At 43.1% G+C, this 20,273-nt stretch overlaps 2 protein-coding genes across 2 annotated transcripts; both read right to left on the reverse strand.

Moving 5' to 3' along the window:
- Window positions 1–2,552: 2,552 nt before the first annotated feature.
- LOC131227079 (putative disease resistance protein RGA3) lies at window positions 2,553–17,750 on the reverse strand. The gene is made up of 2 exons (XM_058222785.1): window positions 14,400–17,750; window positions 2,553–2,649 (listed from the first exon to the last, which is right to left on the reverse strand). The coding sequence occupies exon 1, from the start codon at window positions 17,732–17,734 to the stop codon at window positions 14,450–14,452; it is 3,285 nt and encodes a 1,094-aa protein (XP_058078768.1). The 5' UTR covers window positions 17,735–17,750; the 3' UTR covers window positions 2,553–2,649; window positions 14,400–14,449.
- Window positions 9,224–11,940, reverse strand: LOC131226828 (uncharacterized). Its single transcript, XM_058222551.1, has 4 exons — window positions 11,160–11,940; window positions 10,737–10,854; window positions 10,461–10,680; window positions 9,224–9,373 (listed from the first exon to the last, which is right to left on the reverse strand). Exons 1-4 carry the CDS (start codon window positions 11,938–11,940, stop codon window positions 9,224–9,226), a joined length of 1,269 nt encoding a protein of 422 aa, XP_058078534.1.
- Window positions 17,751–20,273: the final 2,523 nt, after the last annotated feature.

The following is a 20,273-nucleotide window of genomic DNA, read 5'->3' on the forward strand; positions in this document are numbered from 1 at the left end:
TACTACATTTACAGCTACAGACCTGCTGCTGATAGGGGGAAATGGCTCAGCTGCTACTACTGGTGATGCTGCATAACCTCTGCAGCTGAGAGAGGATAGACCTGCAACACCCATGGCTGCAATGACCTCTTGCCTGCAAGGAGTAGATAATCATGCGACACGTCTGATATTGCCCAACCCTGAACCGTCCATTGTCAGGACACCTCACACTTCCATGGGGAGATCACAACACCTATAGACTCTGTCCTCCACCTCGCTACTTCCAAGCCACGTTAATCTGTCCACGACTGAGTTACATTGATAACATGTGGGACTGAAAAATTCAAATTTTCCAGAATTCTTCTTGATCCCCCACAATATACCATATCTTCCACGGAGTACAATGGGGGTAATTCTTGATAACATCTTTCACGACCTGAGAATCCAATTCAATATTTACATACACTAGATTGAGCTGCTTGCAGATTCCTAGGCCATCCAGAACAGCCCTAGCCTCAGCGATCGTGTTGGATGTGATCCCATAAGCATGGTGAAAAGCAAAGATTGATCCCCCAGAGTGATCTCTACACACGCCTCCACCACCCTCTTCCCCCAGGTTGCTCCTCGACAAACCATCGACATTCAGCTTGACCCAACCCAGAGATGGTCTTACTGACTTTGCAACCACCGATTTGTTCTGATGGCCTTCAGCCTCTTTCACACCCAGCGCTTGCAACCCGATCTTCTCCATGAAAGAAGTTGAACTGTCCCTTGGCAACTGATCCACAATCTCTCTGATCCAGTGATTGACTTTCATAATCACTTCTTCAGGCCCTCAGCCTCTTTCACGCCCAGCACTTGCAACCCCATCTTCTCCATGAAAGAAGTCGAACCGTCCCCCGGCAACTGATCCACAATCTCTCTGATCCAACGATTGACTTCCATAATCGCTTCTTCAAGCCCAATGCTCTTGCCCTCAAATTTTCGGGCATTCCTAGCAAGCCATAGCTCCCAAACTATAAAGCATAGAACAGCACCCTTTAGCACTTTGAATCTTGAGCCTTTTATGGATAGCCCGCGCCAAAACCTGTTTTTTTTTTTGATGAGTTGACAGCAAATGTTCTAAGTGAACATCGAAAATCTGAGCAAAGTGCAGCCTTCGCCATTTTGCCTGTGCACAGCAGGTGGTTTAAATCCTTGGTCACTCCAATATCTTGTCTGGAGGGAGACCCAACGATGGAAGCAGGGGCTGCCTCCCTGTTCTGAGAACTGAGAGAATGAGATTGCTCATCCCTGTCAGACGTCCCTCCCTGGCGAAACGGCCCGAAACTCCCGCTGGCTGGATGAATTGGGCAGATGCCATCAGCCCCATCCGAGAGACCTCCCCTAGCAGCTCGCTGAGACTGATGAAATAAGTTACCTAGCAGCTGCCCATTCTGAAATAGAGGAGCTTCCTCTCCATTTATATGCCCAGACTTCCTAGTCTTACACTAACGGTGGGCCTGATTTGTGGGAGAGTGACCCAGTCGCAGCAAACACACTTAGATGCAAGGTGAACCCCAGATTTTTGGACCACTGCATCAATGGGAACTGCTGAGTTCATGACTTTCCAGATGAAGATTCCACTCTTAGGTGGGAGATACTTGTTCCAAGCCCAAGCTGCTGGCTGCCAATCCTGCCTTTTCCGAATCAAATTCCATGCTGACTTCGAGGAAACCTTTTCGGACGTTGAGGCTGTCCAAATCAGACGGTCTTCCAAGTTGTGAAAGGAAGTGCCTAATTCCGAAATTAGCCGACACACATTGCTACGCAGTGTCTTCCAAGTCCGAAAGGTTCCAGCCTTCATTCTCAATCCCAAAGTCCTCAACCTTCATGCTAAACAGATGGATCAGCACAATAATGTTTTCAGCATCTACTATTATGCCCAACCCTGTCCAATTATGGGTCCAGAAGTTAATGTTGCCCCTACCCACTATCCATCTAGAATTGCAGATGTTGAGGGGAAGATTTCACATGATATCCCGCCACAGCTTGGACCCCGATACTTTATATCGTCTCAGTCTTCGGATAAATTTAGTAAAGTATTTTACCTCAATGAATCTGGCCCATTAAGTACAGCCACGGATCATATTCCAGCACATTTTCATTTGAAGGCTTATCGTGACATCCACAACTCTTCTGATTCCCAATCCACCTTTTGTAGAGTAGCGTATTCTCGACCATCACATCCAGTGTTTTCGCTTTCTGTCCTCTCCTTCTCCCTTAAAGAAATCGGCAAACAACGATTCCATCTTCTTGCACGTAGACCAAGGGATATTGAGGGCTGCTATCGTGTGCATCGCGAAACTCCCCAGGACGTGCTTGATAAGAGTCAACCTCCCCGCCAGAGAAAGAAGCCTTTTCTTCTATCCAAATATCTTAGCAGTCATCTTTTGAATGAGATGCTGGAAGTGGATCGCGCCAAGTCTACCCTTAGCAAGTGGAACTCCCGAGTACGTCATTGGGAATGCTGCTGATTTGAAGACAGTAACTTGATCTAGCATCTGTATTCGGACTGAGGGAGCTATTGTGGAGGACAATAAAAAACAGTTTTTCCCTTCATCAATTCTTTGATGCGATGCATTTTCGTAACTTTGAAGAAAGTTTATCAAGCCTTGAACTGAAGATTCCCTGGCATTCATAAAAATGATCATGTCATTAGCAAACAAAAGGTGGGTCATGATGGGACAGCCTCTAGGGAGATGAAATGACATGCAAACCCCACAATGCATGAGGTTATAAATTCCCCTACTAAGGACTCCCACTGCAATCTTAAAAATGCTAGGAGATATTGGATCTCCTTGGCAAAGGCCTCCTGATGATCTGAAGTATCCGAAGATTCTACCATTCAACATGATAGAGAACCAATTGTCCTTCCGCCATCCTAACCCACGTATTCAAGAAACCAAAATTTTCCAACACAAAGGAGATGAAATCCCATTCCATTCAATCACAGGCTTTTTCCATGTCAATTTTGAAGACAACATTCCCTCTGCACAATTTGCAATCAATGTCTGTTGGTTGTAATTTGGGAGTAGAGTATAAATATCGCACCAAGGATCACATCAATTGTCATTCTTAACACATTCATAAACACCATCATCACATTGCCATGAACAAAAGAAGAGAGCACACATAGTTACAAAGCCTTTATTATTATTAACTAGGTTCTTATTACATTTCGGGCTGCGGTTTACAAAAAAAAAAAAAAAACCTTAATTACATCTCTTTTTAGAATACCTTGATTCTAAGGTAAAATATAATATAGGATGACAAAATAGTGATAACTAGATCTATGGCGACAAAATGATGATATATAATAAGATGAAAGAAATGCATGAAATACAAAAAATGCATGCACCTATGACTGTTACTGGCAACATTCGGATCGTCTTTGCGATCTGTGCTTCGGGCCCTATGGCCTCCTCACATGGTGAGTTATCAGGGTTAGGGCCTTTACTAGTATTCTCCTTTCCAGCACGAATTCATGGTTATTCACAGAATTCAGGATAAAGGGATGTACGCTTATCGCATGTTGATCTCCTAGACAGGGAGTGATTGCACTGTGTCAATTAGCAGAGAGAGCGTTATTCACGCATAGGATATTGCTAGAGCACTATTTGGGATGTGGAAGGATGTCCACAAAGCCATACTGGAATGGATAATTGGGATTATTCACCCCTTTGTAGTTCATTTAGATCACCATGGTAGTAGCCATTAAGCTAGCTTTGATGTTTGATTGCATGGTATGATAATGGAATGAGGAGACAAGTAATTAATGTTATGTAATATGCATGGAAAAGTCTGTTCAGGGGTTAGCGTGGCTACACCATCGCCTTGGTGGTATCTGGTTTGCATAAGTCAACTTAAAACTAAGGGGTCTCCTGGGGTTGGTGTAGCTTTTCCTCATTGTAAGAGGTGGCGGCGAGGCTTTTCCTCAGGTCATCATGGTGGCATGGCCACGCAAACACTTAGTGCATATTTTCCAAAATTGCACTTGGGAAAAGCAGCTTTATCCTTATAGAGCTCTACAAGGTAGAAATAAAGTGACTAAGTTCAGGGTATTTATAAGCTTCTCTAGGGCAAACGATGACATGGCGATTCAGCTTGGAATACGGGCCGCGCCAACCTCCAATTTCACATATTCCAATTCCATGTCAATTTTGAAGATAAGATCCCCTCTGCGCAATTTGCGATCAATGTCTATTGGTTGTAATTTGGGAGTCGAGTACAACTATCAAATAAATATCGCACCAAGGATCACATCCATTGCCATTCGTAAGACATTCATAAACATCATCATCACATTACCATGAACAAAAGAAGAGAGCACACATAGTTACAAAGCCTTTATTATTATTAACTGGGTTCTTATTACATTTCAGGCTATGGTTTACAAAAAAAAAAAAAACCCTTAATTACGCCTCTTTTTAGAATTCCATGATTCTAAGCTAAAATATAGTATAGGATGACAAAAATAGTGATAAATAGATCTATGGCGACGAAACGGTGATATATATTAAGATGAAAGAAATGCATGAAATATAAAAATGCATGCACCTATGACTATAACGGGCAACATTCGGATCGTCTTTGTGATCCGTGCTTCAGGCTCTATGGCCTCCTCACATGGTGAGTTATCAAGGCTAGGACCCTTACTAGTGTTCTCCTTTCTAGCACAAATTCATGGTTATACACAGAATTAAGGATAAAGGGATGTACACTTATTGCATATTGATCTCCTAGAGAGGGAGTGATTGCATTGTGTCAATTAGCAAAGAGAGCGTTATTCAAGCATAGGATAGTGCTAGAGCACTATTTGGGATGTCGAAGGATGTCCACAAATCCATATTGGATTGGATAATTGGGATTATTCACCCCTTTGTAGTTCATCTAGATCACCATGGTAGTAGCCATTAAGTTAGCTTTATGTTTGATTGCATGGTATGCTAATGGAATGAGGAGATAAGTAATTACTATTATCTAATATGCATGGAAAAGTGTGTTCAGGGGTTAGTGTGGCCGCACCATCGCCTTGGTGGTATCTGGTTTGCATAAGTCAACTTAAAACTAAGACTTGGGGTTAGTGTAGCTTTTCCTCGTTGTAAGAGGAGGTAGGTAGCTTGGCTTTTCCTCAGGTCATCCCGGTGGCATGGCCACGCAAACACTTAGAGCATTTTTAAAAAAATTGCACCTAGGAAAAGCAGCTTTATCCATATAGAGCTTTGCAAGGGAGAAATGAAGAGACTAAGGGCATGTTTATTAACGCTGAATTTGTGCACTTAACACGGAATTTGGAAAATATTCCATGTTTAGTGGTGTTTGTTAACGCGGAAGAAGGAAAGCGCTCCACCATTTTATGCCGAAATTTTTCCATGATAGGAATCTAGCTTAATGGGGAATCAAGAATGCGCTTTGTGAATATATTTTTTTTCATCCAAAATTGTCCTTTGAGACAAAAAAAATTTCTCCCTTGCGTTATACACATCCCAACTTTTAACATGGGGCACTTCTCTGAGCCCACCATGATTTATGTATTAGATCCACTCCGTCTATCAACTTTTTTATATCATTCTAAAGTATGATCCGAAAAAATATGCACATCCAAAGCTCAAGTCAACCACACCACATAAAGTAGTGGGACAGGAACAACTACCGTTAAAACCTTACTGATGTCCACCGTGAAGCTTATTTGCCATCAAATCTCTTTATAAGGTCACACAGACCTAGATGAAGGAAAAACACAAAAATCAGCTTGATCAGAGCCTTATGTGGCCCTAAGAAGTTTTCAATGATAGGCACCCAATTCCCACAGTTTCTTGTAGTGTGGCCCACTTAAGCCTTATATTTGCCTTGTTTTTTGTCTTAATTTCTAAAATAATATGAAAAAATGAATGGACGGTATGGATAAAACATATATATCATGGTAGGCCCCACAAAGCCCTTAATTGTCCATATTTAGGTAGATCTTGGTGGGGTAGTACGCAATCTCCTCCCATATTTGGGGTGCGAATTATGTGCAAATGCCTTTCGCAGGAAGTTCCTACGCGCTGGAATCTTAGGTGGAGCCCACCGTTATGTTTGTGATAAATCTAATCTGTGCATCCATGTTTTGAGATCATTTTAGGACTCGAGACAAAAAATGAGGAGGATACAAGACTTAAGTAGGCCGCACTAAAGGAAAATGTGGGTAGGAAAATTCCTATCGTTAAAACCTCCCCGGGGTCGACAGTAATGTTTACATGCCATCAATACGGTTCATAATGTCATTCCTAGTGAGATGAACTCAAACCACAAATATTAGCATGATTGAAAACTTTTGTGGCCCCATGAATATTTTAATTATGGGCATACAATCCTCACATTTTCGGCCCATTTGAGTATTGGAGACAGCTCATTTTTAGCACTATGTCCTAAAATGATCTCACAAAACGAATGGACGGGGTAGATTTCACACAAACATCACAGTGAGCCCCACCTAGATTTCTAGTGGTGGACTTACTGGGAAAGGCTTTTCCATAAAATTTGGCTCACACCTAGGGCCTATTGTGATATATGTGACTACATCCATACCGTCCATCTATATTGAAAGCTTATTTTAAGGCATGATCCAAAAAATAAACTAGCTTCAAATCTTAGATGGACCTTTGTATAGGAAGCAGTGGTGATTGAGCATTTAAAAATTATTTTGGGCCACAAAAGCTTTAGATCATGTTGATATTTGTGTCATCTCTTCATCTAGCTGTTTGTGACCTTTTCAACAGGATGACAAATAAACATTTCAGTGAAATTCATGGAATTTTGAAAGGTAGGGATTCAATCACAATTGTTTCATATGGGTAAATGTGTCAAATTAATATATTTCAAACATTTCAGGCGTTAGTTAACAACCAAGTTATTCTAGATTCATTATTAGTTTTCGGACTTCAGATTCAGACTTTGGATTTCAGATTTAACAAACAGGGCCTAAGTTCCTAAATGAGACCCCTCGTGGGGTATTTATAGGCTTCTCTAGGGCAAACGATGACATGGCCATTCAGCTTGGAATATGGGGCGCACCAACCTCGAATTTCACATATTCGGATGCTAATTTGATGTGTGTGTGTGTGTGGTGTTGGGGGGCGCTATCGGAACTTTGAGTTATGCCAACGATCCGCGCTAACCTTGTGTCTACACGAACTAGTTGCACTTCCAACTCTTTCACCTTTTTCATTAAGGCCACGCCAATCCCTAACTTGGAGCATTTTCTAACCTTTTTTACACTCCAACAATGTCTTTAGCTATCTCATATGCAATTGTGATATTTTCTGCTATATACTTCACCCTTAAGGAAATGCACCTTGTTCCTCTGAGACGATTTTAAGAAGAATCAAAGCCATCCTGAATGCAATGATTTTGGTGAAAATCTTGCAGATACAGTTGCAATCGTCGTCGCCGCTGGCTACGTCATACCCAGAGAAAAGTAGAGACAACTTCTGCTTCTCTGACTAACACGTAGCCCAAACCTACATCTGAGACTCCAAATGTTGAACGTGGGTCGCCCGAGCCTCTAACAGAGCCTATAACTGAGCACACGCAAATGGTTTTGAGGAGGATAGGGAGGAGGGTCGGTCCCCGAGCCTAGTTCAAAATTTAGGCTCGGGGCAGCGCATCCAGCATCAATGCCTCCCGCGAAGCACGAAAAACTGAGACTACCCACCTGATTGGAGCAATCGCCACCAACCTCTTGTGGTCCAATATGGTCTTAACATGTCTACAGCTAGACTATCTGTACTACAGTGAGGCAAACTTCAAAAGTTTCATCGTCTTCCCCCCAACGACGAAGAGGAGGCCCAACCAACCTCTAGCATTCGTGACTTCTCCATTTCTCCCCCCAGCAAGGAATATGAACTCCCTAGTCCTCTCTGTCGACCTTGATCTCTAGCACGTCTGTCCATATAAGGATTTTCGTTGTCTTTAGAGCTTCCATGGATTTCTTCTTCTAGATACAGAGTCAGACAACCCCCATCTCTTCCCCATTTTCTGTCGCTTTGTCGATCTGGACAACTTCTCCATCGTAAGCGCCTAAAGCCAAGAAAACTTCACTAAACCACAGCCCAAGAGGAATATCCTAGAACAAGAACCAAATGTCTTCAACTCCAAAACAAAGAAGCGTTTGTCCATTTTGACATTGAAACAATTGGTCCATTTTTCCACGGTGCCGCAGTGAAGAGAAGCCGATCCACATTCACATCCGGTCGAACGTTGATCCAAACTTTCGATTCAGCAATTGGTTTGATCATGTACTTACATGGCTCCAAGTTACAAGATTCTGACAACCAGGTCTTGATTTGAGTAATTGTGGCATCTTATCATTTGTCCGCATCAATAGATCCCTGTAGAGACTCCCTAACTTCATGCACAAACTCCAGCTTTACCTTGACAACCCGACCTGATTCATCATCTACGGTCCAGATCCACTTCCCATCATTAGCTACCGGCTTCAGGTCATCTGTCTCTACGCTTACCTCCTGGGGCATATCGTCGCCCCAGTTACCACTTCCACCTCTTCTTTGAAGGAGATTTTTCCCTTCCCTTTAGCCATCTCCTTTCAGGGATCACCCCCTTTTCATATACGATTTTTCTTGGGCTCCCACCTCTTTGGAAAGTGACTTGGATTCTTCCATTTCGCTTCACACATCCCTATCCCCCTTTTTTTTTTCCCTCTGGCACAAATCGAGCGAACTACACCCCCAAATCTCTCACCATCTAAGAGATCAATGGCTGCTTCAATTAGCCATCTCCTTTTCAGGGATCACCCCCTTTTCGTATATGATTTTGCCTGGGCTCCCACCTTTTCCGGAAGTGACTTGGATTCTTCCATTTCGCTTCACGTCCCTATCCCCCTCTCTATTTTTTACCTCTGGCACAAATCAAGTTTCCTGCACCGGCATTCTTTTTCCCCCAAATCTCTCACCATCTAAGAGCTCAATAGCTACTTCAATCTCTTCCAGGTCACTAATGCGAACAAAAGTGAAGCCCCTGAGCTCTCCCGTGTTCCTACTGCGTGTAATAACCACTTCCATAATGATGCCCGCTTTGCTGAAAACCATGGAGAAGTTGATCGGCAACCAACCTTCGAGGTATCCAATAACGAAGAGCATTGGGTATTCCACCAACTTCTTGTTGTTAGATCTCAATTTGTCCATCTTTTGATTTTTGCCTCTCACTTCAACCCATCCATCCATGTCTTCCTTCTCCTGGATATAGGTTTGACGAGAATCACCCTTTCCTTTTCCCTACTACCATTCGCCCGAAGAAGATTCAAGATCCTTTTCTTTTTCCCTCCATTGTAACTTCCTGATTCCTTCTTCACCTGTCGCCAACGAACAACCTGTCATTAATTTCATCGCTTTCTTGGCCTCCCACATTGTACAAATATCAGCGTATCTATGAACCAATGTTTCTCTGGGATAGGATCCGCAGGCTGTTGGCTTCCTCCGTTTAGGAGGAACATGTCATATAGGGAGATCGCTAGCCTGGCTACCTTACTCTCCCATTTGCAAGGAATTGTCATCCATCCGGAGGATAATGATTCTCTCGTCTGGAGGATTAAATCTTTGGGTTCCTTCAAAGTTCGCTCCTTCGAATATCTCTTCAACCGGACGAGTTTGACTCCTCCAAGTCCTTTATTTGTGTGGACATATGGGGCCACTCCTAAGATCGCGGCTTCTACCTAGCTAGCTGGTAGGGTTCGCGTTCTCACCATCAACAATCTTAGGAAGAGGGGAATGATTCTTCTGAACATGTGCCTCTTGTGTCAAAGAGGTTAACAGATTGTCGATCACATGTTCCTCCATTGCCCATTCTCGTCAATCATCTAGTCAGAGGTGTTTTCCCTAGTTAACATTACTTGGGTCATGTCGCCTGCTGTTAGAGATTTTCTACTCATATGGCATGCTACGGACGGAGGAACAGTGAGAATGAAGAAATGGAGACTCATTCTTCTGGCTACACTTTGGGCTTTGGGTCATTTGGGGAGAGAAACAATTGGTGTTTCCATGATAAGAGTCTCTCGACTATCAGGGGTTTTTTTTTTTTTCAAATAACAGAGAACGATTTCATTAAGAAAAAAGGAGGGGGAAAGGGCACGCTAAGATAGCGACCCCTTACCCACCCAAATGAGACAGATTACATAGCTCTAGCTTGACTATAAAACAGGCCCATTCTGTAATGAACTGATAAACTCTTTTGACAATGAAATCTACTGGCTTAGAAATATCCTTAAAACATCTCCCATTTCTTTCTTCCTAGACCGCCCACCACACTGCCACCAGGGCCATTCTCCAAACCGTGGATCTGTTTTTGCCTAGGGACACTCCATACCAAGCTGAAATCAATCAATCCTTAGAATTTGGGAAAGCTCAATAAACGTGGAAAGAGGATAAAATTTCTGACCAAACCTTGTGGAAGAAAGAGCAGTGAATAAACAGATGATCAACCGTTTCTTCGTGGGACATACAGCATAGGCAGATGTTGGTAATGATCATTCCTCTTTTTCTGAGGTTATCGACAGTTAGAACTTTCCTCTTGCCCACCAGACATCCAAACACCGCGATCTTTGGGGGAACTTTGTATTTCCAAATTTTATGGAGCATGGTCGCTGCTTTGGATGCATCTTTCCTGTTAAGACATAGATATAGAGATTTAATCGAAAATCTCCCTTTTTATCTGGGGACCGGACAATAGAATCAGCACAAGATTTATCTAGATTGATGTTACTGATGCGGTCGAGAAGAGAGATCAGTTCTTCCGATTCCCAGTCGTGGAGATTCCGACGGCAGCAAGGATTCCACACTGTAGAGTTCCCGATGGTAGAATAACAATCAGCAACTGAAACTGCCTTATTAGGAGCAAGACGATATATATGAGGGAATTCGTCTTTAAAGGTAGCGGATCCCTCCCAAATATCTTCCCAAAAACGGACCTTGTCTCCTACGCCGATCTTATAATGGGTTCAACTACATCTTTCCATAGAGCAAAGGCTCTATAATGAGAGGATTCCTTAGTCCACCATCTGCCAGGCGATCGACCATATTTGCATTTGATCAAAGAATTCCAAAGAGATAGATATTCTGACCCGAGTCTCCAAAGCCACTTACAAAGCAGGGCTCTATTCGTCAGACTGAGGTCTCTAATACCTGTGCCCCCCTCTTGGGTCTGCTGGCAAACCTCTTTCCAATTGACCAGATGAAACTTCTTCTTTTCCTCCTTCTCATGCCAAAGGAATTCTCTTCTTAATCTTTCCAAAGTCGCCAGAATGGAGGACGGACATTTAAAGAGAGACATGAAGTATACAGGGAGATTAGAGAGTGCTGCTTTGATAAGGCTCAAGCGACCCCCCAGGGATAGGTATCTACATTTCCATCTGGCTAAGTAGGTTTCAAAACAATCTATGACTTTATCCCAGAGAACCTTCGGAGGCTTACCCACGCATAAGGACAACCCCACAAACATGGTTGGAAGACTACCCTTAGAACAGCCAAAGAATTCAGTGAAATTCTCTACTTCTTCCTCACCGATATTAACACCGAACATCTTCGATTTCTTCATGTTCACTTTTAGGCCTGAGACCGCTTCAAAACACCAGACAATAGTGTGAAGATTGCTAACATTTACCAGATCTGCCTCACAGAAGAAGAGGGTATTGTCTGCAAACTGAATGTGAGAAATGGGGGATTCCATTCCTTTTATCTTGAAGCTACTGATAATCCTTTCCATTTGCCCTTTACTGAGCATCCTAGAGAGGGCATCGCCCACAGCAAGAAAGAGAAAAGGGAAGAGCGGGTCTCCCTGCCGAAGCCCCCTAGAACTTTTGAAGAACCCTTTAGGGGAGCCGTTAATTAAAATTGAGAAGAACGCTGAACCGACGCACTCTCTCATCAGGATTGCCATTTGACCCCAAATCCCAGCCGCTGCATCATATAAATCATGAAGTTCCAATCAACGTGATCGTACACTTTCTCTAGATCAAGCTTGCATAGAACTCCTTTTGATCCTGATTTGTGGCTGGAGTCCAAACATTCGAAGGCAATCAGAGCACTATCTATAATTTGTCTCCCTAGGATAAAGGCGCTCTGATTTTGAGAGATGATCATGTTTAAAACTCCTTTGAGACGGGAAGCTAACACTTTCGCCGGGATCTTATAAGGACCACGAATGAGACTGATCGGCCTGAAGTCCTGCAACAATTCTGCACCCAGGGTTTTGGGGATGAGCAAAATAAATGATGCTCCGAGGGATTTGCATAATCGACCTCTGGAGTGAAATTCATTGTAGAAATCCATAAAATCGTCCTGAATGACTTCCCAGAAAGATTGGAAGAATGAGATGGGGAAACCATCGAGGCCAGGAGCCTTATCGCCGATCAGATCTTGGAGAGCTGCTTTAACTTCTTCAGGCAAGAATTGGGATTCGAGCGTCGTTGCTTCGACCTGGGCAATGCTGTCGATGTGGAGAAGATCCAGTTTGGGTCTCTGCCAATCTTCATACTGAAGGAGATTTCTGAAGTGGGAGATCGTTTCTTCAATGATGCTGTTTTTGTCTTCTGTGCGGACCCCGTTAATTACCAGACTGCTGATCCAATTCACTCTAGCCCGAGCGCTAGCAATAGCGTGGAAATATTTTGTATTTTTGTCCCCTTCTTGAATCCATTTGCTCCGAGCTTTTTGCTTATAGGATATTTCATCTTCCAAAACTCTGGCTGAGTAGTCTTGGATAAGATGAATTCTTCTAGCCCACATCTCACTACCCATAGGAAAGGCTTCAGCAAGCAAATCAATAGATTCCAGTTCGGCAAGAATGTCTTCCGTTTGGAGCTCCCTTTTGCGAAGATCGCTTTTCTTCCAAGCTATAATTTTCTCCTTCAAAAGCTGAAGTTTTTTGCAAAGTTTGTATCTCGCGTATCCTTCAACTATGAATCCCAACCACCACTCTTTGAGAAGCTTAAGTAAGCCCTCAATCTTCAGCCAGGAGATATAAAATCTGAACGGCTTCAGCCCTCGGTTATCTTCATCTATCGAGAGAATAATAGGACTGCGGTCGGAAGTAATTTTCGGCATGGATGATTGCAAAAGGGAGGGAAATGCTTCAATCCACTCGCCCGAAACCAGGAATCTATCCAACCTTGCATGAATCAGATCGGAGCGTTCATTTGACCAAGTGAATTTCGACCCTGACAGAGGAAGATCTAGCAGTTCTTACTCATCTATCCAACGAGAGAAGGACCTCATCTCTGAGTTGACTCTGCCACCCTTTGATTTGTCTTCCGCATATCGCGTAATGTTGAAGTCCCCTCCAATGCACCATGGACCAGAAAACCTCTGCCTGACTAAATTAAGCTCTTCCTAGAATTCTTTTCTTCTATTTGAAAGATTAGGCCCATAAACAGAGGTAAACAAACAACTAAAATTAGAGCTTACCTCTTTGAGGACAACCGATATAGAGAAAGAGCCAGACCAACTTGACTCCAAAGTCCATACGGATGATTTCCACGCTATCAGAATACCACCTGCACTACCCGACGCATTTAAAGAGACCCACTTCGCATCTTCTTCTTTCCGTAGGGACCCCTTAAAGGGGAGGGTGGGGTTGTTTTGTATAGTTGATTTGGAGTTTTAGTTGTCGCCCAAGGGGCCCTGTTGTTGTATTATTGTTTTTTCCTTTTGTCCTAGCTTTGTTTTTTTTTTTTTTTTTTTTTTTTTGACTTTTGCCTGATAAAATTGCACCTTCTAAAAAAATGTAAACATCATAAAAGCCATCCAATTTCAATAACCCAATTGCAAAATTGCTTAAAAATCCCAAAATGTTGAAATCCATGGTAAAGAGTCTACCTCTGGTATTCGACCAACCCTATTAACAACAAGGACGATGTAAGAGATTGATATTAGACAATTTCTCTTTCTAATCATTAGCTTGAAAACAGATTTTTAAAAAATTAGGCAACAACACACATAAACTAGAGAGGGCATGTTGGTGGGATGGTGAATTTTTTGCCATTACCCATACATGGTGGGGTCCACTGGGTGACAGTCAAGATAATCAAACCATGTGCCTGAAGTTCAATGGTTCACAAAATGGCAGCACCCCCATCTCGGTTTTAGGAACATGGCATGTGACAATAGCAGCTGTATTAGATTGTGTAGAGAAAAACAGCACAATCAGTTTTCTGTCTTCCATAACATGCATGTTCATGGCAAATCACTTGTATAAGCTCAGTGTAGCATTGCAATATAACACGGTGGAATGGAATCTATTGTATCATTAAAAACCAAAAAGAAAATATAATTTTTTACAAGTAAAAATTTTGAAAATGATTAGTAAGTTCAGATATTGTGTTGTACCTCATATGAAATAAGCCTCCACTTCTTGGAAAATGCCAAAAACATGTTCTTCAACTCGGAGAAATCCATAGCCCATCAATTTCTATGTAAGGGATGTGTTCTATCTTCGTCCAATCCTCACCTGCCTCCCTTTGACACCGTTCCTTTAGTAAGGGACAGTCGAGAACATGAAAATTTCGAAGTGCCATCGGCAGACCCTCCTCTGGCAAAGACTGGAGTTGTGTACAACGCCATATTTCAATTTTTTGGAGGGAAACGAGGTTTTGCAGCTTCTTGGGCAAGGTCTTGAGATTATCAAGTTGATTGAGGTGAATAGATTTAAGTGCGGTTGGCAGCCCTTCATCTGGCAAGCTCGTGAGTTGGGGACAATGAGAAATTACCAACCTTTCAAGAGAAGTGAGGCTTTTCAAACCAGCCTCTTGGAATGTCATGAGCTCGTGGAAATCGGCAATGTACAACTTCTTGAGAGTATTTAGGGACTGTAATAACCCATCGGGCAGGGATTTTATATTTTGAAACCCGGAAATACTCAAGGAAGAAAGAGAGGTAAAGAAAGGTAATTCTCTCAATATTGCTTCATCACATCCATCCAATTCCAAATCAGCAAGAGATGGAAGCCTGGGAAGAGCAGTTAATCCCAGACAATTCGATATTGACAAATTTCTTAGGGTAGGAGGGAGATAAGGTAATCCTTTCAACTTGGGGCAATCTATAACCTCAAGTTCTTGGAGACAAGGGAAGTCACATTCCTCCACATCAGTCCACTCATCCAAAGCAGGCATGTCCTTGAGCTCTAGCGTTTCTAGTAAAGGAAACATGCCCGCATTGCCATCACCCCGGAACTCCACACCCACCTTTTCAACCGCATGCATTCCACGTATGTAAAGATCCTTAAGAATAGGTAGCCGACCGAGAGATGGGAGGCATTGACATTGAGAAGAATTGAAGATGTAAATCGTTTCAAGATTGGAAAACAAAGGATCCCCCACCCAACTTGGAAATTTAGTCCCATTGTACTGAAATATGCCGAGCGTTTTGAGGCTGATGTGTGGTTGGAGGCCTTCAAGTACCTCCTCAGCTTTCTCGAGTTGCACATCAACAGGGTTGTTCGGACTCCATTGCAACTCCAACTCGTGAAGGTGCTGCTTACCCTTCAAATCAGCTTCCTTGGCTGCACTTGCATTCTCGAGTTTTGAAATGCAAATGGAACCTTTAAGATTCATCATGTTCTGTAACTCTCCTATCCCACTTCCACTCTCCTTGCCCACAACAAATAAGGACAATGTTTGAAGATCGACTAGTTTCCCAATTCCCGGTGGCATGGATACCAATTGAGGGCTAGAGTTTATCATTCTTGTATGCATACAAAGATGACGTAGCTTCATGAGTTTCCCAATGCCTTTGGGTAACTCACAGAGCTCGGAGCAATTCTCGAGTTTCAACGTCTGTAGATTGTAAAGGTGCCCAATTGACTCAGGCAGCCTTTTGAAACAACCCCGAGAGAGATCAAGGTAGCGCAGATGTTTCAAACTACCAATTGAATTTGGCAACTCTATAATGTAACCATTGCTCAAATCCAACACCCGCAAGCATCTTAACTTTGTGAACATATCATGAGGGATTGTAACTCGCAGGTTAGAAGTGCAAGGGAGATACCCCTGCACACCAAGAAGCAAGAATGTGCGTAGGCCTTTAGATTTATAAAAGACCTTAGAGTTCGAAGGCTTCTTACCATCACAAAGCAATGACGAATAGTGCAATGATGAATGGCGGGCCCTTTCAGAGACATTAAACGGTCCATGATCCTCCATTCTAAAACACTCATCACCAGAAATAGACTGTGCTAGATCATGAATGAGGTCGTGCATCTTGTATACTGACCGGTCTTCCCAATTGTTATGAGAGTACTGAAAGAAGGACCTCAACAACAAATCATCGAAATACTCGCCGCCTATATCTTCCATTTGTTTCCTCCCTTGAGTCAAAAGAAATCCTTCTGCCATCCATAACTGGACCAGTTTATCCTTCTCGAATTCATAATCTTTCGGAAAAATAGAGCAATATGCAAAGCATGGTTTCACATGGGCAGGGAGATGCTGATAACTAAGCCTTAGAGCTGGCAAGATGTCATTACTGCTCGTGGGTAAATCCCATATTTCACTATTCAACACAATATTCCACTCATTTTCATTGACTTTACAACGCAAGATGCCTCCGAGTGTCTTCACTGCCAAAGGCAAACCTCCGCACTTCTTCACTATTTCCTTACCAATTGCTACTAGGTTTTCATTCACATCCAAACTCCCCTCTGCAAGCACACGTTGCCTAAACAACGACCAACAATCATCATCAGACAAACTGTCCAAACAGTAAGAGGGGACTGTGCCCATGATCAACGATACTCTCTCGCTTTGAGTAGTTACAATGATTTTACTTCCCCTGGCCCCAGCACGAAAAGGGGCCTGTAGCATGTCCCAATCAGCACTGCTTTCGTTCCACACGTCATCCAACACGAGTAAGAATCTCCTCCCATACAACATCTTCTCAAGAGCAACCTGGAGTGGATCGAGCTCTGCAGCCTCCGGACTCTTCTCAGCAGCTGATTCTACAATCGCCCTTGTCACCCTCCTCACATCGAAATCCTCGGACACGCAGACCCACATCCTCAGCTCGAAATGCGCCTTCACCCTCTCATCATTGTACACAAGTTTTGCTAGCGTGGTTTTCCCTATCCCTGCCATACCTACAATACAAGCAACAGAAATGTCATCCCCACTGTTACATTCATCGAACACCCACGAATCTATCATCTTCCGCTTATCGTCTTCTCTACCAAAAACTTCTGTCCCATCGATCAAAGAGCTAGTAATCCGCTGCCCATCCCGAATCCCAACAAACCCATCTCCGTCCCTAGCTCTCAACTGAAACAGGTCACAATCTCTAGAAATCTCATCCAATCTCTCTCTAATCTCCTTGATCCTATGCCCCATCTTGTATCGGAAAACGACATCGTTAGAGGGAAAACAAGACAGGAATTTGCAAACCGGAGCATCGCCTTCCGCATTGGATCGTTCGGCTTCAAATGAAAGCTCGTCAAGAAGGTCGTCAGCATCGTAGGCTACGTCTTTGAGATTTTTCAGCCAAATCCTCACAGGTTCTTCTTTGGTTTGCCTCTCTTCTGCATCTTTCAGTACTGCTTGAATGATCGAGAGTGTGGCTGAGACCTTCATCAGCTCTTTTTTTACGCTCTTCATCAATCCAACGTGTTGTGAGATGGATGAAGAAACCCTTTCAAAGATAATCTGAACGAGAACGGAGAGAACTGCGTCCGCCATTGATTCTCTCTCCCTCTCTCTCCCGAAATGGAAAACAATTATCGTGCCAGAAAACCTAGAGGATAATTCGTCCACGCAAGCGTTCTTAAGGTCATTTGTGGAAAAATGAGACAAATCTAAAGCTCAAGTGTACCACGCTACAGGAAGTAGAGATGATAATAACACTAACCGTTGAAACCTTCCTAGGTACAGTGCTATGTTTAGGGACGCGGATTTCCTGCGAAAGCCTTTCGCAGGAAGTTCCTGCGCAAGGATGGTCGGTGGGACCCACCGCTATGTTTTCGATAAATCCACTCCGTCCATCCGTTTTTCGAGCTTATTTAATGGCATGCAACTAAAAATCAGGAGGATTAAAAACTCAAGTGGGTCGCACGAGAGGAAACAGTGGGTTTTTAGTGAGCACCATTGAAACATTCTACTGGCCATAAAAGTATTGTATCAGCCTAAATTTACTTTTTTTTTACTTCATCCAAGTGGGAACAACCTTATAAGCGATTTGGATGACATATAAACATCAAGGTGGAGCCTAGAAAGGTTTCAACGGTAGGAATTTCTTTCCCCAATTTTCTATCTCGTGAGACCAACTTGAGTTTTGAATCCTCCTAATTTTTGGTCTCGTACCATTAAATGAGCTCTAAAAACGGATGGACGGATTGGATTTCTCAAAAACATAGCGGTGGGTCCCACCGACCATCCTTGCGCAGGAACTTCCTGCGAAAGCTTTCGCAGGAAATCCGAGTCCGTCGTTTAGTTGACATAGAACCGGTTCATTGGGTCATGTATACGTGGATAAAGGAAAAACACTTGATCCAAGACATGCAGCTCACTATCAGTTTTTAACGGTGGGCATTCAATCCTCATCGTAGTCTACTTGAGCCTTAGATCAGCCTCATTTTAGAATTTATATACTAAAATTATCTGAAAAAATGGATAGACGGTCTGGATAAAAGCCACACATTATGGTGGGCTCCACGTAGCCCTCCCTGAACGGATTATTGTCCAGTAGAGGTAGGACGCAATCCACTCCCTACGCATGCCCTGCGCCATAATAAAACTGTAGGTCGTGAAACGAAAAATGAAGACACGTCTGAAAGGCTTGCCAACCGTTACACTCTGCGGCCGTTCAATAAACGAACCAGATTGCCCCATCTGTGTGGCAAGCCTGGCCAGATGGACGGCACTCATTACGTGCAGAGACGGTTCGACAACCTTCTCCCATCAACCAATGCATGCCAGGTGCGTGTGCTGAAAATTAGTTAAGAGCTGCGCAGATGCATTGTTTCACATGCACATTTACACATGAACACCATGATAATACTAGCATTTTCCTGCTAACGTCTGACACACGTGGAATATCTCATCCGTAGAAAAGGTGGGCCACCTGATATAAAAGTCAAGCTGATACACGTACAAGGAGGCCCCTTGGGTGGATCCGACCTGGAACTGTAGGCCGTGATGTATGTGTTTTATAACCACGCCATCCATCCATTTTGTGAGCTTATTTAGGGTGTCAGCTTCAAAATGAAGTAGATGCAAAGCTCAGTGGACCACACTACAGGAATAGTGCTGATTGATTTCCCACCATTAAAATCTTCCTAAGGCCCACCAAAATGTTTATTTTCCATCCAACTTGTTGATAAGATCATACGGACATGGATGAATGGAAAACACAGTTATCAACGCGATCCAAAACTTTTGTGGCCCTAATAAGTTTTTAATGGTGGGTTACTGTTTCTGGTATTTCATGTGGCGTGGTCCCCCTTAGATTTGGGTCTGCATCTTTTTTGGGGTCATGTTCTAAAATGAATTGGCAAAACAGATGGACGGCATGGATTTCTCACAAACATCGTAGTAGGCCCACACAGAATCCGTCTGCAGGAACTTCATGCGAAAACCTTTCGAAGGAAATCCGCGTCCGTACTACGCAACGTAACAGAAAGAGAAATTTCCTACCGTACGAACCATTTATGGTCCACCGGCCATTTGAAACCCACTTCTTTTTAAGCTTCCAAGAAAACTCCCCCGTGTACGGACGACTTTTCAACGGACCGAAATACCTCCGTCATTCCTTCACTCCTTAAGCCGATTGGCTGGCGTGCGAAGACGAGCGCTGACGCTCCTCGGCGTGGCCCCACAATGATGTATTTATTATATCCACACCGTTCATCCATATTTCGTGATCATTTCAGAGCATTATGAGAAAAAAAGAATCATATCCAGCGATCAACTAGACCACACTACAACTAGCAGTGGGAAACTTGATTTTCACTGTTAAAAATTTCGTAGGGCCCACCATAACATATATTTTCCATCCAACCTAATCATAAGGTGACAAATGCCTGGATGAAGAGGAAAAACAAATTTCATATTGATCTAAAACTTCTGTGATCCATAAAAGGGTTTCAATGGTAGACGTTCAATCCTCCACAGTCTTTTACAGTGTGATCCACTGATAGCTTTATAGGTTTCAATGGTAGACGTTCAATCCTCCACGGTACAGTGTGGTCCACTTGATAGCTATATCTGTCTTATTTTTCGT

The sequence above is a fragment of the Magnolia sinica genome, chromosome 15 (assembly GCF_029962835.1).
Source record: "Magnolia sinica isolate HGM2019 chromosome 15, MsV1, whole genome shotgun sequence".
Taxonomy (NCBI): Eukaryota; Viridiplantae; Streptophyta; class Magnoliopsida; order Magnoliales; family Magnoliaceae; genus Magnolia; species Magnolia sinica.

Excerpts from the sequence above, each read along its gene's own strand:
- LOC131226828 (XM_058222551.1), bottom strand. The coding sequence starts at position 11,940 with ATGAGAGAGTGCGTCGGTTCAGCGTTCTTCTCAATTTTAATTAACGGC. Across the intron at positions 10,855-11,159 it reads GACGAATAGAGCCCTGCTTT|TGTGGAATCCTTGCTGCCGT; the intron begins GTAAGTGGCTTT and ends GGAACTCTACAG. Across the intron at positions 10,681-10,736 it reads TGTGCTGATTCTATTGTCCG|GAAAGATGCATCCAAAGCAG; the intron begins GTCCCCAGATAA and ends ATGTCTTAACAG.
- LOC131227079 (XM_058222785.1), bottom strand. The coding sequence starts at position 17,734 with ATGGCGGACGCAGTTCTCTCCGTTCTCGTTCAGATTATCTTTGAAAGG.